General features: G+C 46.1%; 1 protein-coding gene and 1 long non-coding RNA gene across 3 annotated transcripts in view; one reads left to right on the plus strand and one right to left on the minus strand.

Moving 5' to 3' along the window:
- The window catches only part of LOC126864577 (neurogenic locus Notch protein), a 185,745-nt gene that overhangs the window by 2,640 nt on the left and 163,386 nt on the right, over positions 1-19,719 (minus strand). For both annotated transcript variants that reach the window (XM_050616030.1, XM_050616031.1), the window contains 5 exons: positions 4,713-5,256; positions 3,822-4,352; positions 3,177-3,409; positions 1,171-3,016; positions 1-1,067 (listed from right to left, as the gene is read on the minus strand). The exon at positions 1-1,067 is cut by the window's left edge and continues 717 nt beyond it. In XM_050616030.1, coding sequence (XP_050471987.1) covers positions 1-1,067; positions 1,171-3,016; positions 3,177-3,409; positions 3,822-4,352; positions 4,713-5,256 — 4,221 coding nt within the window. The remainder of the gene's footprint in view (positions 1,068-1,170; positions 3,017-3,176; positions 3,410-3,821; positions 4,353-4,712; positions 5,257-19,719) is intronic.
- On the plus strand, positions 5,301-6,527 carry LOC126864599 (uncharacterized). The gene is made up of 3 exons (XR_007689242.1): positions 5,301-5,439; positions 5,901-6,054; positions 6,181-6,527. It is a non-coding gene; the product is annotated as an uncharacterized LOC126864599 (long non-coding RNA).

Consider the following 19,719-nt stretch of genomic DNA (forward strand, 5'->3'; position numbering starts at 1 on the left):
CTAATCCTCCACCTCGTACAGCAGCGACCATCAATGGTGTCATTCCACAAGGTCCTCTGGCGTCCACGTCTTGGCCATGTTCGAGACTAGGCGGTGTCAAAACTCCGGCGTCCGGTCTACGAATCTCCGCGGCGTCCAAATGCTGCTGAGTCCACATTCGCGGCTCCGTTTCCTCGTAATCCGTAATGGCGGTGTGATCGCTGGCGTATCCAGGTTCTATCGCTCTCATCCTCTTCGAAGGTGGTAAATCCGACTCGTCGTCCGACCATTGTTGCGCCCGTCCATTCCCTACATCAAGATCCATGCAATTCACCGACGGTTGTTTGTTCAAGTTTCTCATTTCTTGACCATCTGGACCTCGTCTTCTCGATCTACGACGCTGTCCGCTTCCGCTGTTGGTGCGTAAAAAACCTTCTGGGAACCAAGTGACACCCACCGCTCGTTTCCTTTGCGCCGTGACCAGCACACCGACCAACAATCCTCCAAGTACCACGATCACGATACCGATGAAAACGTACTTGTAGTTGGTTGGAGCGTCCGGGTACTCTGGACCCTGTGGCCCCACGACCCCTCGGACTTGTTCGATCGGGAAGTTGCGAGATAAGGAGTGTTTGGACGCAGTGGCTGCCAGATATTCCGCCGCTTCGTTAGCTGATGGGAAACACACTGCTCCTTGGGTAACGGTACATTTTCTGTTGTCGATCTCCAAATAGGCGATTACACCACTTTGCGTGTTTGTGTAGATGGTGGTCGGTCGACCAAAGAAGTTGGTACGCATACCGGGGTCTCTTTCTCTCTTCCAGGGATATATCATATCGTTGCCGAGTTCGTCTTGCTTTACTCTTAAAGTGGTTCTTAATTCGTGACCGATGTCTCTGAGAAATGCGACCACGTTGGAGCGGAATGTCTGCATGTCCATCCTTACCACTACTGAAATCACACCTTCTGCCAATGATGGCGGTTCCCTGTCACAATCCAGACCGTCCCAATTACATTCCTCGTTGTTGCAGCCATAATCGCAGTGCCCGTTGGCGTAGTGTTTGCGACAGTAAGCGTCATAGATAGGACTGTAGAAATGAGAAAAGGGATCGAACAAGATTATTATATTATTATTATTACGATAAGACAGATGTACGCGTACAAGTATCTGAATGATATTGTAATACTTACTTGCACGGTGCCAATTTCCTTTCGCAGTCCCTTCCATCGAACAAACACTGGGCATTGTTGCAAACCTCGTCGCAAACGTCGTTCATGAAAACGTCCCAACAGTTGATAGGAGCAGTGCAATTACGCCACGGATTAATACCCAAGGAACAGTCATTTCCGTCGAAGTTGCAAGCGTATCTGTTACATTCCTCGTCACAATGGTGGTTACCAGACTTCTCCTCGCATCTGTTCTCAATGCATTTTTTTCTCTCCAATTCCAAATCAAGATCATACGCGTTCATGGTTTTCGGGATGTTGGAGCTCGGACTGCCAAAGATACCTCCTCCGTAGTTGGGATCGTAAATTTCGCAGTTCTTACCGGTCCACTTGGGCGGGCAATCGCAAGCGTAATCGCCAAGAAGGTTTTTGCAAACGGCATTGGATTGTTGGCACGGATTACTGGCGCATTCGTCTCTCGCGTCTATCTCGCAGTGTGTTCCGGTCGTTCCAGGGGGACAATAACATCTGTATCCAACGTCGGTTTCGGCCACTCTGCAAGTACCGCCATTCAAGCAAGGCTCTCTGTCGCAATAAGAGCCGGCAAATTCGCAATTGTTTCCGTAATAGTCACTAGGGCAGAGACAAGTGTGTCCAGCTTGCTTCGCGGTGCAAACGCCTCCATTTTGACACGGTGAGCTGTCGCAGAAGTTCACTTTCACCTCGCAGTGGCGTCCCATGTAGCCAGGTTTGCAGTTGCAGTGATAGTTGTTGACTAATTGCACACAATCCTGAGTCCCTGGCGAAGAACAAGGATTGGACAAGCACTCGTTGATGTCACCCTCGCATCTAGGTCCCACGAAGCCTGGAGGACATTTGCATTCGAATCCGCCGACTTTGTCGGTACAGGTACCATTGTTATGGCAAGTGCCGACAGCACAGTCGTCCACGTTCAGCTCGCATATGAAGCCTAAAGTACCAGGAGGACAGGAGCAACTGAAGTTACTGATCAGATCGTGACACGTGCCGCCGTTCTGGCAAGGATTAGGCCGGCAATCGTCCACGTTAAGCTCGCAATTTTGCCCTTGGAAACCTTTCGTACACTGACACTGATAAGATCCAACGAGATCCTTGCAAGTAGCACCGTTTTGACACGGGGCAGAGTCACACTCGTTGACTTCTTCTTGACAATAAGAACCTGTGTATCCTTCTAGGCAGTGACAACGGTGACTATTACCTATGTCCTCGCAGGTGCCGTTATTACACAGATTTTTCTCCGGCACTCCTTTCCTTATAGCCGCGTCTTTGCAAGAAACCATCTCAACGTCGCAGACTTTGCCGGTCCAACCAGGAGAACAATTACATTGGTACTTATTTTTGTGCTGGACGCAGGTAGCCTGGTTCTCGCAAGGATTATCCGCACACCAATCGACATACTGATCGCATCTGGCTCCGGTATATCCGTAAGGGCAGTGGCAAGTGTAATACTGAACGTGGTCGTGACAGGTGGCTCCATTCAGACAGGGCAAACTGTCGCATTCGTTGATGCGATACTGGCAGTTTGAACCGGTGTAACCAGGTTTGCAGACACACGTATAGTTGTTGATGCCGTCGATGCATTTACCGCCATTCATGCAGCTACTGTCGGTGCAATCTTCGTCGTTGGTTTGACAATTTATACCGGAGAATCCGAGTTGACATTGACAAGTGTACGAGTTTACGTATTCTTTGCAGATTGCACCGTTTTGACATGGTTGTGACAAACATTCGTCTACATCGATCTCGCAGTGTTTGCCACTGAAGCCATCTACGCAGAGACAGGTATAGTCGCCGATACCATCCAGACACGTGCCGCCATTCTGACAGGGAACTGGAAATGATAAATAGACATTGCTTAGATTGGCGTGTACTTGGACGATTAATATACATAGTATTATAAATATATACTTGTATATTATATATAATATTATAAATATGTAATACTATAATAAATACCTATGTAATGATATAGGTTAATACTCGATACTTACAGGAGGCGCAGTCATCGGTGTTAATGATACAGTCTCGACCTTCGTAGCCCTTTGCACAAAGGCACTGGTACGAGCCATTGGTGTTTCTGCAGGTAGCACCGTTTCTGCATGGAGAGGTCATTACACACTCGTCGACGTCCTCGTCGCAGAGTCTGCCAGTGTAACCGACCGTGCAAGTGCAGGCGAAATCGAGGAAATTTGAGGATGGTGAACACTTGGCGCCATGAAGACATCTGTGATTCGAAAGCAGAGATAACAGGTGGTACAGGTGGTAATGATAAGAGGATAATAGGATAATAGAATAATAGGATAATGGATTATAAAACATTTTCTTTTTTTTTTTTTTTCAAATATACGCGTCGGATAATCGTTCGATTCTACACTTTTATATCAGTTATTTCTTGAAAAATCGTCTATATACATAGTTGATTAGGAAAATATCTTGCCGCTTGGCCCTTTTTTCATATTATTCCAAGGTTTCGTACCGTACTCCAATTTCAAAGGATAGTTTTGCCGAGAGAAATTCATGAAAATCGACTACCTTTAGACAAGGAGGTGGTGTCCGTTATGCAAAGAAGAATGTGGCGTCGTTCGAAGAAAAGAAGGTGGGAAAAATTTAATGAAGTGAAACAGTGAAATTCGTACTTGTTAGGTGAACAAGGATCCAGCTTGTCCTCGCAGTTCCTGCCCGTGTGTGGCAATTCGCAAACGCATTTATAATCGTTGACGAGGTCGATGCAAGAACCGCCGTTCTGGCAAGGATTGTCCGCGCAATCGTCGATATTTGTCTCGCAATTAGTACCAGCGTATCCAGCTAGGCACTTGCAGCTGTATCCATTGAGATGGTCGTTGCAAGTGCCACCGTGTTGACAAGGATTCGAGCCGCATTCGTCGATGTCAGCCTCGCATCTCTTGCCTCCATAACCGGGCAAACAGTGGCAGATAAACTGGTTGACACCGTCCTCGCAAGTGCCGCCGTTCACGCAAGGATTGCTGGCGCATTCGTCCACGTCGCTTAAACATCTAGCGTCGTAGTAACCACGAGGACAATCGCACCGGAAGCCATTTATCAAATCTATGCACCGTCCGCCGTTGGCGCAGGGATTGCTGGCGCACTCGTTGATATCCGTTTCACAGTGTTGACCGGTGAATCCCGGCTCGCACTCGCACGAGTATCTGAAAGAAAACATACCGTGTCCACTGAGGATACGATTAACTCTTACCGTCCACCGTTTATTCCGCTACAAAATTTTGAAACACGCAACGTCGACACGTTTCGCGAAGATACGTTTAAACGACTGTAACTGACAGACAGAACGTAACGACAGAAACTGTAAAACGCGCATCGCCCATCGAAATTAGTAGTAGAAGTAGGCGCGAATTAACGCATCGGTAAAACAAGAGTCGTCAATGTTGTATTAAAGTTGCGGTTAAAATGGGCAAAACGTAGAATCGTGCGTTTCAAATCGATTGCGATCGCGGTAAGCCGCCAACACCCGATAAACGATCCCCATAACTAACGAACCATGGGCTCACCTATTGATCCCGTCGATACACTTGGCTCCGTTTCTACATGGATTGCTATAACATTCGTTCACGTTCACCTCGCAGTTTGTTCCAGACGTGCCAGGTCTACAAATACATTGGTAACCATTAATACGGTCTTCGCACCTTCCTCCAAATTGGCAGGGATTGCTCTCGCACTCGTCGATCTGCGTCTGACACAGTTTGCCGGTGAATCCTGGGAAGCAATTGCAGCTGAAGCTGTTCTCGCCATCGATGCAAGTGCCGCTGTGGCAAGGATTGGATTGGCAGTCGTTGATGTTGGTTTCGCAGGATGCTCCGGTGAATCCTGGCGGGCAGTCGCACGTGTACTTGGCTATAGAATCCTGACAGATACCGCCGTTCTTGCACGGTGACGAGGCGCAGTCGTCTATATTGATTTGACAGTGAGAACCAGCAAATCCGTTGGCACAGTTGCATTTAAAGGAATTGATCAGGTCGGTGCAGACGCCTCTGTTCAGGCATGGCTTTGCCGCGCACTCGTCGATGTCGATCTCGCACTGGGTGCCAGTGAAACCTGAAACAACGGCGAACGAAATTATTCTCCCGATACGAGCTAAATACGACATAATATTTCTGTACATGATACGAACTTTTGTCAAATTTTTCGGTTACGAAATGTATTATCGGAGAGTGTGTTACAAGGAGAGTGGAGGCGGATGAGCTTGTAAGCTGCGGGTATGAATCTCGCGTGTTTTGTGTAATTAATTGTTAATAAATCGTTTGACTATCTCTCAAAGGTTCGCTTTCATCTTTGAGTATAATTGGAAGTAATATACACCCACATACACGTGTAATGATTTTTTCGTATGTAGCGCGACTCGCGAAATTACGAATATCGCGGAGCAGGCGAACCGAGTCGTAAGACAGACAGGATCAGCCTTTCGATTTTACCTTCGATACATCTTCGATTAGACGCGGCAATCGAGAAGGGGCACCGAACCCGGATCAACCAGATAAACGACCACCGCTAATTGCGTCTATGATCGATCGACTCTTTGCGTTTTTTTTTTTTTTTTTTTTTTGCTCTCGCCTTCTTATACGCCGTCTAACGCCGATGATGTCGATAATCGTGTCAATTATCGACAGTAATAACAACTGACCGACGATGAACAAGTTTTAACAACGAATAACTCATCCATCTCATTCGATTTTCTTCAGCTTTAACGTCAACTTGGCTTTAACGCTGCTGCATCGAAGATACTGCTTCGCGTTCTAAGGTAATTGAATGAAAATATTTAAACCAACCGATTGGGATGAAATGTCAGGTGAAAAAATATGACGACGCTGAAATACAAGCAGCAAAATGCGAAAGGTACGAGATCTTCTGATAATCAATCTTACGATGATCGTTTGATATATCTTTTACAAAAGAATTCCTGTATAGAAGAAGAAAGAAAGTGGACGACGTCTACTGTAATACAATTTCCGCTGATTTCAGACGCGATCCAAATGGTCTGGCCGCTTAATTGGCGCGGAGTTCATTTAGAAGAATAAGCCAGGGAATTGAGTAACGGATCGTAAGCGCGACTATCGAGAAATTCTTTGGCCGTATACGGCTGGCTAGCGATGACTTCTCAATGGGAGAAAGTTATCGTTCGAGATACTTGGCCTTCCGCGTTACAAGGATTCGATCGAACAGAGCGCGAATGCCGCGTCAGACAAAACTGATCGGCGGAATCGCTGCTGCGGACGAATCTATTTTCGCCATATACGCCAAAGAGGAGAAAGCTACTCGACGTTGTACGCAACGTTTTCGGTTTATCGAAAAACAAAAGGATATAAAAATTTACCACTGTCCGATGAATGGCCGTTGAAGTCTAATCCATAGTTAGATGCAAATTTATCATCTTGTGTCGTCAAAGTAAAGTAAAGTATGTATATACATATGTATATTCGTATTGTAGAAATAAAAAAAGGCTATGTGATTATAGCACCTTGAATACGAATACGACGTTGTAAATTCCATCGGTTGTTCGCGGAAACGTCGCTGCCGTTCGTCAACCGGATGACGCACGGATTTTTATCGTATTCGCATTAATATTTCTCTGTCTGTTTTTCCATTCGGACAATGATGCGGCTAATTCAGCTGTGAACGCACGTACGCTGTACACGGTGGCATATCCTCGTCGTTTCCTCTCGAATCTTTAGTATCGATAGGTAACAATTTACGCGCATCATGAATCATTGAGCAGCGTGCACTGATTTTTCTTCTTGGAGCATTCTCGTATCGCACTGTGTTTGTCTGTTTCGATCTTGTTTTAAAGGACTTGTCGCCATTAATACGATCGGCTTTTCTCTGTGATCTTCGCACCCATGTGTTACGGGACGAGAATTTAAAGACTCGAAGAGAATAAACTGTTAAAAGTGAAAAGCGAGGAACGATGGAAGAGTGCGAAGCACGATGTGGTCGCGTCGCACCAATTTTCCATCGTTCGCTTGTTCGTTCGTTGGTTCGTGCAAACGGCCTGGAAAGGGAGAAAGGCGTACAACGATGATAGAATTGGTCGAATGCAATTTGGGTTCGGCGAGAAGCAGAGAAGGCGAGAATCGAATCCGCGCCGTTCGCGGTCGTTCGTGTCCGTGCTGGCAACTCCCACGTTTAGCCAGGCGTGTTCGGATAATTGTAATCTATTGCCTCGCCGCGTCGCGCCTTGCCTTGCCGCTGTTCTCCAACCAGCCTACGCGCATTGATAAACTATGCGAAAGCCAAGACACGGCTCGCGGATCCACTATCCACTATCCACGATCCATCCTCTTCCAATCCCTTCGTTCAGCATCGAGAGCGCCTCTCACCTCTCTTCCTCCTTCTCTTCCCTCCTTTTTCCTTCTGCATCTATATGCTTTTACGTTTAGCTTCGAACGAACGCTTAACGAACGTGAATACGAATCCACGGACACGAAAGTATACCGTCTTAATAGCGTATAGTGGAACGCGAGCTCAACGTGTTATCCTATTCGCTTAGATTTCAGAATCAGAGGGAGGAAGAACTTTTAATGAAACGTCACTTGTAAAATTATCGGCCGTCGATCGGATACTTTTCTACGTGATAGATTTTACTTGGAAGAGAAATTGTCTTGTCTAGAAATAAAATGTTCGCTTTATAAACCGTAGCGAAAAAGGAAAATTAACCAACGATACGATGCAACGAACGATATGCGGAATAAGATTTTCTCCGACAAAATCTTGACGAACGAAGCTTTCGTTATGTCCAAAACTGCTATTTTAAGCCGAATCAACAAGAATCAACAACTTTCTTCCTTTACACGATCCTAGTTACCCGAGTACATATTCTACGTCACGCAGTTGCTTTAGACGCGCGTTCACCTACGTGACAGAGGATTCGTGCAACTGGATCTCGATGTCGTATACGTTATACGTAATATCGTTAACAGTCGTCTTGGATGGTGCGCGCGAATTCCACGTGGGACGTAATCGATGCGTGAGGTAACAAAGTGCATCGTGCGCGTTATTAATCAACAACAGCCGCCACCACCCATCGAGCGTGCGTTCGCGTCCTACGCGAAACGCTTTTACCTTTTACCACCATCGAATATCGCTACGAAATGGCTCGCGAATCCTTTTCCAACGAGCGATCGATGATTTTCTAATTTAAATGCGCGTTGCTTCGTTTCTCTGCTTCCTACGTACATACATGCATGTATGTATGTATTTGCAGACCGTGTTCCGAGTCACGCTGAATATGTATCGCTGTACCGAGCGTGGTATCGGTCGATTACTAGCATCGAGGAAGCGAACAAACAGCAGCTTCAAAGATGCCGCTTGGCATTCGGCTAATGGGCTTAATGGTTATAACGTTAATGCGCATCGAAAACCATTGTTATTGGCAATCCGTGATACGAGACGAAAACTCATCGATGCCTTGGATCGCGTAACGTTGAAGCAAGCGCGTTTCCACGATTATTACGTTACACAGGTATTTTGTAATCGCATCTTAGATTTTAGAATGTGTAACGAGAGTATGCTAAGGGTGGATTTTTCAAACAATACGGTTGATATCGTAAGAATCAGTGACACTGATATAAGTGGCAGATGTAGAATGCGTAGGTGTTTTCGCAGAAAGAGAAAGAGAGAGAGAGAAAGAGAGAGAGAGAGAGGAGAAAAAAAGGCAATTTGCTGTTGCTCGAGATATGCGCTTGTACACTGCGATGCTGGCGAGGTCGACGACGCCCATAAAACACATCGTTGGCATTACCGTGCGGTCGCAGAATCCTTTGAAGATCCATATCGAGAGCAGAGTCATTCGGATGTTCAAGTTTGGGCGAATAATCGACAAAATGGTGGAAACGTTGAAAACGCTGGTTTGCGACGAACCCTTGGACGATGGCGGACTGACGACTTGGCTCGAGAACAAGCCTGATCCATGTTTGGTTTAATTATGGAAGAGAGCCCGCGTCACGGAATCCACGCGTTAAAGAGAAATTCTTCTCTCGGTCCCAATCAACCTCGTTCCTTGCCTCGTTTGCGAATATTCGCAAGAATTTCTCGCGTTTCTCCAACATCGACGTACAAGCAGAAAATGTTGCTCCGAAGATGTTAACGAGATAAATGAGAGGAAATAAAGGCAAGTCGATATGAAAGATACGGGACTTTTGTTTCGGACGCTCCGGTAATTTAACATCGCGGAATTTAACGTTATTTTATGGAGAGAAAAGGTCGAGGTTAGGCCTGAATTATTTAGGCAAAGAGACATACTTTCCATCATTTTGGTATTTTAATCGTGGCGTGTCGAATAAAAAGAAATTTCGACGAGTAGTCGCTCGACCCATTTCCTTTGCTTACAACGGAACGTGTACGAAGATTTGTTTTCTCAAACGATCAAACGCTGTGTTGCTGGTCGCGTTTTCGTTTCGTCTCTCGAATTCTCGATCAACGTAACTGGAGCAGAAACCAAGTCTCTACCAACGAAGGCAGCCGTAACGACGGTGGGTCGATATAATAAGACGAGTGTTTCGAGTTTCGAGTTTCCAGTGATCAAAGTGGCTGGCCTGGCGAGCATCTTAGGGTCAAAGGTTGAGTTGCACGGAAGAAAAGAAGCGATAGACGGCGAGCACCTGCGAGAGGCCGGATGATTTTCGCGATTAACGGTCGCGACTGCAGCAGTCTTTCAGCTACCTGAACGAGAGAGAGAGAGAGAGAGAGAGAGAGAGAGAGAGAGAAGAGGGAGGGAGAAGGAGAGTCGTCCGCTTCGATCGTCCTCGGCGATGACGTTGATGCAGGCGACGCGACGTAACGACGAGTCGCAGGGCAGGTGAATCGCCGCCGGTGACCGCGTTGTTATTCACCGAATCGAACGAAAAGAAGATCTGATCGGATATCTCATCGAGGGAATGAGAGAAGGAGATGCGCGAGGATGGCTGTTTCCTCGTCGAAAGACTTGGTTAAGGTTAAGCGAACGAAACGTGCTGTAATAAATTTTCCTTCGAATCGCAATCTCGGATGGTGCTGCTGTGGTAATTGTTTTGCAATTCCTTTTTCGGTCGTACATATCTAAGAAATTTTGCGGAATAACTGTAGAAGAAACGGTGGAAAGCAAGCTTCGAGTACGCGCAACGTATACGCATTCGCGTTTTTCATTTGCTATTTGCCTAATGCCTGGCACAGATGTACCACGCGTACAGTATCGCGGAGAAAAATGACGGCAATAGCCGTACCTCTTTTTCTATGAAAACACGCCCTCCAGTCTGTCGTATATCCGGCACAGTTAACCGTAAATCCTCTCCAACATTTCCCCTAAGAATCTCCGTTTCTCCTATTCCGATGCAAGCTCGCATCGTATGTACACGCGGCATCTAGACACGCTGATACGACCGACGTTGGCCGAGGCCGAGCTAACGGTCGTATAAACAGCTAATTTCACGCAAGAGATCGACGACGAAAATCCGATGACTCGGACGTCTCTTCGAACCGCGCCCCTTTCCTTTCGCTTCTTTTTTCCGCCTTCGAAGAAAAATCTGCAGCAATCGGAAAGAGTGTCGGACTTGAAGAAGAAGAGGAAGAAGGAGGAGAACAAGTACCCACCCCACCCCGACGCGTACATCTCACGGATAACTGTAAATTCGTGGATAGGAGAAGGCGGGGCGGAATCAAGTATGATTCGCCGGAAGGGATAGAAAAAATCCGGAAAGCCGACGCGCTCGTAAAGCTGATTGCGTTTCTGCCAACGTGCTTGAAATTCTCTGTCGAATTCTCGCTGTTGATTGGCTGCGACGCCTGCGACGCGAAATGCTTTTCTTAGAACGGAACGACGCGCTTCTCTCCGATCGGCGATCACTGCCGATTCCTGGCGGTCGTAATCGCGAAAACGATTATGGACGATGGCGAGAAGCGTCCTGGAGCTTGCCCAAGGAGATTCCACTTTGCGGAAAATTTATTCGTGGGTAATGGTCGATGGCCGGAATGGCGGTTGCGTTCGTAAGACGAATTGGCAATCGACGAGATATATTTATTAGGTTGTTTCACGGTTCGGCTATGAAGATATCGAGATGCAACGACTCGAACAGTTTTCGTACGATAGATTTTACATACTAATTTCCAAAGTTTCGGAATATCAGGCGGAAAAAGGCAGAAATATAAACTAGGACAGACGTCTATCGTTACTGCTCGAAATTACGTAGCCGATGAAAACGATTAATTGTATTTGTTTCTTATCCGTTCTGCGTACCGCGTGTTTAAACTTCCTGAAACTCTGAATAAGGTGGAGAACTAGTCGACGTAAAACGAAACCCGCGAAGCTATATCGCGATTCCCAAGACGGAGGTTCGCCATCAAAGACGGGTTCCTTGGCTGGCGTTTTTTCCGCCGGCCGACTCGATTAATCGCTGGTAATTGGCCAACCCAGCTGCGTGACGGGAAAGGACGCGGCCGAAGAAAACTGCCCTCTCTGAATCGTGGTTTTTCCGGTTCGCGCTAGCCGCGAGACGCGGCGGAAGACGCGAGAGACGCGCGTTCCTCGTACGAGTCGCTAACGATCGACCTTTAGTCGAAAAGATGTTTCAACGAACGGAACAACGTTTGCATTATTTCGAGGCAAAAGTTTCCGACTTTGTGCTACCAACATTTTCCTGCCGCTTAATCGACCTTAAACTCGAACCATTCCGCTAAGATATTACGCGTTGCCGACCAGTTGCACCCATCGGGAAAACGAACGAATCCACAACTACGTTTGCCGATCCACGTGAACGTAAACGTAAACGTTCGTTTCATAATACGTGCAGCTTGCAAAATTTTCACGGCAATTGATACACGACGGATACGTCGGGTTGAACGGCATTTTCAATTTGTCCGATCTTGTACTATATTTCGAAATGAAGATTGAACGGAAGAACCAGGCATGTCAGGCATATCGTTTGAAAAATCAATTTATAACGTTACATTACGCGCATGTTGCGCGACACCGACTACGCAACAGCGTAATTAATTTAAGTTGATCCAAGTCTGCAATTTCACAATTTACTATTGTTACGCAAACGATATAATCGAGTTTGCTCGTTCGATTTACGGATAATTATGAACGAAATTCCAGACAATTTGCAATTTACCAGCGCGTAAGAAGCGAAGACAGAGAAAAAATGAAGAAAAGGAAGCTGAAAATAAGAAAAAGGCGCGATGATCACCATGGAGTATCCAATTAGCGAAAGGGCGCGACGCGTCGTTCGGAGCCTTTCCTCGTACGTAAATGTACGTATGTGCGTACACGTGTATACGTGTATACGTGTATGCGTGTATGTATGTATATGTATCGTGCGAGGATCGAGCAGAATCCTTTGACCAACGATGAATTATCGATCGCGACCGCGATCGCAAACGTTCAACGCGAGCGATCGCAAACGATTCGGACGTCGAACAGGATATCGCGTGCGTGCGTGATATTCGTTAAAAATGTGCCGTCTCTCGCCGGGAAGCCGACGAGCCGGCTACCACGAACGCCCAAGAACGGTCGAAAGAAACGAGAAGACCGACCTTTTTCCACCAAAGATCCAAAGAAAGAAGAAACCGACTACGACGAACGAGAAAATCGGAAGGCGTCTTCCCTATCGAGGATTTGTTGGCTTTGAGGAGAGTACGAAAAAAAAGAGAAACAAATGGACGAGTGAGAGGGAGATTTCTAAACTATCGAGTATAATGGCTTTTTATTTTTTTTTTTTTTTTTTTTTTGCAAAGTAAGAAAGCTTGGAAGTAACGAAGGAATCGATAAGTAGGGTTGGTAGGAGAAAAGAATGATTTTTGGCGAAACGGCTGTATGTAGTCGTGGAGGTTTTACTGGCCACTCTGAAACCATTACAGATCTATTTTCTTGAAAACCGAGAAACATGCAAACGAAGAAGCCTTCCGAAACGAGAAAGTCGCGTTCCCAACCACCTGACCAATGCGGCACAGGATGTTCACGCGATCTCTGGTAAATCGCAAATAAGAGCAACGATCGATCAGACGCGTAAAAGAATAGAAATAATCAGAGCGTTTTAATTACCGCTCGTAATATCCCGTTTGCCTTCGCGTACGCGTGAAACTTGGTTACGCGTTTACCCGTTATAAATAGTACCGTGTATTAATCGTGTTCATAATATACATACACGCGCGCGTACAGTTCACCGAAACGTTTTGACTGAGAAAAAAGAAAGCACAGGCGTACAAGGTGATTGCACAACGTCTATCCGTATTTCTCATGGATATAAGGGGCATAGCCTATGCTTTCGCCCGGTTCCACACTCCACACTCCCGGACACACGAAGGGGAGAGGAGAGCGTTCTCGCGGGCCGTTCCAACGGTTACACATATGCGAGAGATCTCCGCGAGTCGCGGCGGCCGCGCCACACCCAGGTCACAACACCGTCACTGCTCGAGTGTTCGATGCTCGATGCTCGATGCTCGATGCTCGGTGCTCGGTGCTCGGTGCTCGGTGCTCGGTGCTCGGTGCGCAACGCGCGGTGCATGGTGCTCAGGCGTTTTTCACCGTCGCCGGCTCCTGATACGCTATCTCCGCTGGCTGCTCGCGCCCACCACCATCTTGTCGGTCCTGGGAAGCTGCACGAGTTCGCTTCTCTCCGAGTCGTTCGCCTTTTAGTCGTTCGCATTAACCGATTGAACGGCTTTTCAGTTGTTGCTGTTTATTTGGCAAAGAAACTATAGACACGTACAATCGCATATTTGTAGCTTCGTTTTTCGGTAGAAAAATGTTTCGAAAGGCGCGATGATAAAAGAATTTGAAATAGAAAGAAAAGTTTCGTTTTCTTTAGTCGTGTTTGGTGATTCGATTGAACCTGATGTTTCCTTGTGAACCTGCTGTCATAAATCTACGTTAGAAATTGTCGTCGAAAGCGAAATAAATTGCTTCGTCTGCTTCCGAATAAATTTTACACAAGACGAATAAATCACGGTGTCTATTATTTATCATTTGGGAAATTTCGTAAAGGGCAATCGACTAACAGCAATGAATCGCTCGGAAGCAATGGAACGCGGCGCGGCATCCGAGTAAATGGAGGATTTCCACGAGGAATCGGCGGCTTTCTTGGGATAATACGTGTCCCGGTCTCGTAGTTTCATAGTCTGGCGACTGATTTACCGCCTCGACTTCTCGGTAATTGTTCGGGGCGTGGCAGACCCGCGTGTGTTACCCGCACCGCGGCCATCTCCCACGCGCGAATGCCGTCGACTTATCGATAATATATCTATGGCGTATTGGACGTGGAGTCGCCGGGGATCCCGACAAAATGCCCGCTTCGTTTCGATAAACGGGGAGTCACGCTCGCGGCCGCACGAATCACGCTGAGCCACGAAATAAGAAGGCGTCGCGAGAGCATAGGAAATATTTAGCTGTATCGCGGAAAAGAGTGCAGCAGACAGTGGGAAAAGTTTGAGAGTGCGATCTCACGAGCGATCTCGACGAATTCTGGAACGAGTTGGTCGTCGTGGCAGGTTGTGACCTTTCCGATTGTCACTAGTCGCTCTATAGAGATTTCTAGACCGCAGAAGATGGATGGAAATTTTTCTTTTCGTTTCGGCGCCGTGCTAATTCATCCGATCGTTCTATAAGCGACTACTTTCGCCACCCTTTTTTATCTCCAGACGATCGCTTAATTATCATCGCTTATACTCGCAACGTTTTATACTAATTTCTCACGGGTCACATGCTTTATCTACAATTGTTGCGACTCTATTTCTCAACGATCTGCCAATAATTTATATTCCTTCTGCGTATATAAATTTCCAGCGTGTAATTTAAGAAGATGTCAAACTTTAACAATTCTATTCGTCCGATAGAGAATCGATAAATTTCAATCGACGCGCAATCGACGCGAAATCTTTTGTTTGTCGATAAATAATTTGGCGAAATAAATTTACAAAAACTGCAGAGTTCAATGCGAGATCGCCAAAGTTCAAGTACGAAACAGCGAGTTTGAATTGGAGAGCTAGGAGAGGCTGAAAGTGTATGTGTTTTCCGCCATTCACTGGTTGAAGTTGCTCTGTCTTTGACGACTAATATAACACGATGTTACGCAACGATCTAGAATCGAGAATCTAAAAGCACGGGCGTGAGAATGTCAGCGAATTTCTTTATCGCAAACGGAATTTCGAACGCGGACCAATAAACAAATACGTAACACGCGTACATTTGTATGGCGAGATTTGTATCGTAATACTTGGCGTCTTGGGTTAAGCTACGGGAAGCGAGCTTACCAAAAAGCGAGGTGAACCAACGAAAGTGCGAATAAGAGGAGGAGCAGAGAAGAAAAGGAGAAAAAGGAGAAAAAGGAGAAAAATACAAGGCTTTCGTTATATACATCGTTTCCCTTTGTCATCACCCTTCGTTTTAGAAAGTTAAACGGATAGGAATCGCGATCGACGTTATCTACATATGCATTTCGCGCGAATCGCCGGAACTTTCTCGCCAATAGTCGACCGTAAATAGTTGTTTTGCAAGCGAAGGATAAACTTTACCACGGCTCTAGCATTTCGACGCGCACGTTTCACACATCGAGCAGAAAGAAAACGCGATTGCGTGTTTCGTCGCCGTTTCATATATAGAACGTCCCGACGCCTTTCGTACGGTCTACTGGCGAGAACGAAACAGTTTCTTGGTGGCTAGAAACGACTCGTTAATCGTTAAGTTATAATACAACGTAATAAACGAAGACAGACGAGACAAGGATACCAGAGGATCGACGTTCCTATCCGATCCAACGTTCCGGCTAGGATACACTCCTTATCCTTTCACGACGAGGAAGGATGGGCGTGTTTTTCTCACCACGATTTACGATAACACGCGTAAATCTATACGATTGTATCGCGAAATCTATGCGTCCTTGTCCTTTCGTTTCTTTTACCATTAATCGTTGGCCATTGGAAAATGCTAAACGGCCTAACGGCGTTTCCTGCAGAGCAATCTCTGCGAGTTTGCCGCTGTTCTATCCAACTAGCGAAAAATGCGTTCTACGATTTGCAAATCGACGAAACGTCAAAGTAACGACGACTTTTCTTTGCTCCCTGATCACAATTATAAGATATATTATAAGAAAATGAATTTCAAAACATGGTAATTGCGTTCCATATTAATAGAATTCGATTCGTGTCCTCGCCACTTTGTCCTTCTGCTCGCGAACCACTCTCTCTCTCTCTCTTTCTCTCTCTCTCTTCACTTTCACGCAACTCGCAGTTTCCAATCTTGCTGCGTCTCTGTGCAGCAAAGAATACCTCGCGCGATCGAATCCTCCCTAACGAATAATTCCAACATGTGATATATTCTATTTTAATATATATTTTATATACATATAGCACAGTATAGTATATTAGATTTCTAACACATGGTACAGGCGATGATAGATAAAAGATAGACGAAATCGTACAAGCCGACAGTAGCGAATATAATTAGCAAGCAAAGCAATTTGCAAGGCTTGGATATCGAGACGAAGGAATCGATAGAAATAGGAGTATGTATCGGCACGTAACGGAACGGCGATGCTTTCGAGCAGCGAAATCTGCGTTTATAAATATATTATAAATAAATAAATAAATAAATAAATAAATGAATATATGATAAGAATGCATGGAGGGGGGAAGCGGGTAAGAGTACGTCGCGCGATGAAACAAACCACAAACAGTAGAAATGAAAGAACGTGAAAACAACGAGACGAAACCGCATCGTGCGGCTCGAGTCACATTTTTCTCCCCCGTGCAGACGGGTGTTTCGCGGGCAAGTGGAGCAACTGTGGATCGTGGATGCAAATGCACACGATCGATGCCACGATACCTGAGAACTCGAGCTGTTTCTCTCTCCTCTAGCTGTCCTGCTGCCGGCGTTCCTCTCACCGTTCCGAGACGGAGAGCGAGAGAAGGTGGGTGTGGTCAACGATATCGCGCGCATGGATGCAGCAGAGTGCATTGCGAGTGCGCTTCGTAACCTCTATAGAAGGCTCGAGGCACGCCGCGCCACGCTTACAGACCTTTTGCTCCTTCTTCTAGGAGCCAGGATAACGGTGCATCTTTTCTCTGTGGCTGCAGGCCGCACAGGCGCGCAGCTCGGCCATCTGCGACGCCGATTGACCGCGTGTGGCCGACCATGTTCCAACGCCGATCGAGCCCCGATGCCTTGCTCGCTGTCCCGGCTTAACGACGTGGACGCAACTGTTCCCTTACGAATTCGTTGCTTGCCAATAACTTACGAATAATGGACAATTATTTTGACACGATTTCTACACTGTTGGGTGAAACGAACGATACGTAGCCTTTGTCGCTGTAATCGAGTGCAATCGACTGTTCCTTACGAACGATACGTCTATCTTGATAATACGTACCTATTTATAACGTAAATGATTTTTCTAGCAAGCATGCATTTTCTAGAAGCGTCCAACGTCTAACGTTTTCCCATTACGAAACTAGGTAGGCGGCGAAATTCTGATTCATTATCTTGAGAGATTCAACGAGAAGGCACGAACGTTTGTTATGCGATCTTTCCTCGATGACTGACCTCTCCTTCGTTCAACGATCTAATCACGATACACGGCACTTTGATCGTAGTCTCCTCTCCGGCAAGAGAAATCTGTAACGAGTCTGATTCTCATCCGACTATAAGCTCGTCGACTGCTCTCCGCTTTGATTGCCGCTCAACAAGTTCGGGTTAAGTTTGGAACATTCGTTTTCTAGATTGGAGAAATACGCACGAAATAACACGAAATCACCAGGAATACTTCGATTCCGCGTTTATCCGTTTCGCTTCGACGGCAGAGCAGCGATCAAAGGCTGACAAAAAGACTCTTTTTTCCAGTTATCCCGCGTCATTTTTCCAGCTTTCAGAAACGCAACGTTTACACGCAGCTCGCGGTGAAACAGCCTGAATTAATCGGTCTACATCGAGGCTATTAATTTATTATACTGGCTCCAAAGCGGACCGGTTGGTCCCCTCGTAATTGCACCGCCACGAGATCCAAGATAATGCCAGCTACGGTTTCATAAATAGCTGGAGATATTATTTTAAGTCGTTCGCGGGTGCCACGTGCAACGCACAACAATCGGGTTACAAAATATGCAGCAGCAATTACGCCGTACATGGCGCGATCCTATTTTCTCTCGTGTTTTCTCTCGGGTACCATCTAATCTAATGGTACAGTTCTCCATGTTCCATCGTTGCACGATTCGTTTAACCGTGAAAACGGTCCCAAATTTTCCGACATTCCGTGCTAGTTGATCCAACGTTTATTATCCATCCAACTATTATAGTTTCGACTATCGTTCCCTTACTCTGTGTACATAACGATATAAAAAACCGCTGTAGTTGCCGACACGAGCAAACGTATTTCTCGATACTCTGTGATGATAGGTAATAGGTAATAGGTGACAGGCGAATATCGAGGAACATTGGCCTCCAAGGTAGCCTGAAAATGACGAATCGAATCGACGAACGCGCTCGAGAGACGCAGGCAGAATGCGTCGCGAATCGCCAACGAAGAAGAAGATAGACAAGGCGACTATGAAGAAAAGAAGCGAGACGAGAGAGGCTAATCCAATTAGATCGGAATTCCGAGTTTAATCGACGCTGCACGTAATTCAATATGGTTCGACCATAATCGACTGCTATCCGGTAAACAAACGCGAATCATTCTTGTCACGTCGATTTCGTTGCCAGTTGTACCGCCGTTAGGCCAACTTCGTTTCTCGATGATCGAACGGATCGTCCCTTCGTTCGTTGATCGTTCGTCGCAGCTACATTGTCAGCAGCCATATCATCAGGCGATGGCGTTCGTTTACTTAGTTTAGCTTTTTTTCGAAGATAAACGGAATGATCCTAGCGATGATCTTGAATATTAATCGTTGATCATTTATCGTTTCTTTCCCCAGTAAATTTACACGTTTCATCCTTTTTAACGCTGTCGTGAAAAACGATTTCAGAGGTTTGTCCAACATTTTTCCCGTCCCTACTGTCTCTTCTACGATTTGACGAAGTTTCAGCGAATCCAAGTATTTAACAGCACTGCGATAAAGAATATTTCTTAATGTCTTTCTCGATATGTCTCTGACTCGTGTACTGGTCTTTTGTAAAGCACACTTTGCTTGTTAACGTTCAATACGTATGGAACTTATTTAATTACAACTACAATTACATCTCCAATACTACCAACAGCTCGAACCAATTAATCCTTAGAGAACACAGAGTTGCGTGTGTGTCAAATTTAAAGTAGCCGTGGCTGGTCCGTGTGTGTGTCCGTGTAGGTAGATACGTATAATTGGCCGACGAGACGCGTCCACTCGGTCCATCTCTCGATCATCAAGTCAAATCGGGGGCAAAAGGTGACGTACTAGCCCCACAGTTCCAGTTCTGACACTATCCCTTGCGTCACGATCGAGCCGCCGAAACGTGGACGGCCAACAACGCACAACGTCGCTCGATCAACGAAATTCAAACTCTGCTTAAACGAGATACAAAGTAGCGCGATTAAAAGGCGGGGCGAATACTTTCGCGGATAT

The sequence above is a fragment of the Bombus huntii genome, chromosome 4 (genome assembly GCF_024542735.1).
Source record: "Bombus huntii isolate Logan2020A chromosome 4, iyBomHunt1.1, whole genome shotgun sequence".
NCBI classification, from domain to species: domain Eukaryota; kingdom Metazoa; phylum Arthropoda; class Insecta; order Hymenoptera; family Apidae; genus Bombus; species Bombus huntii.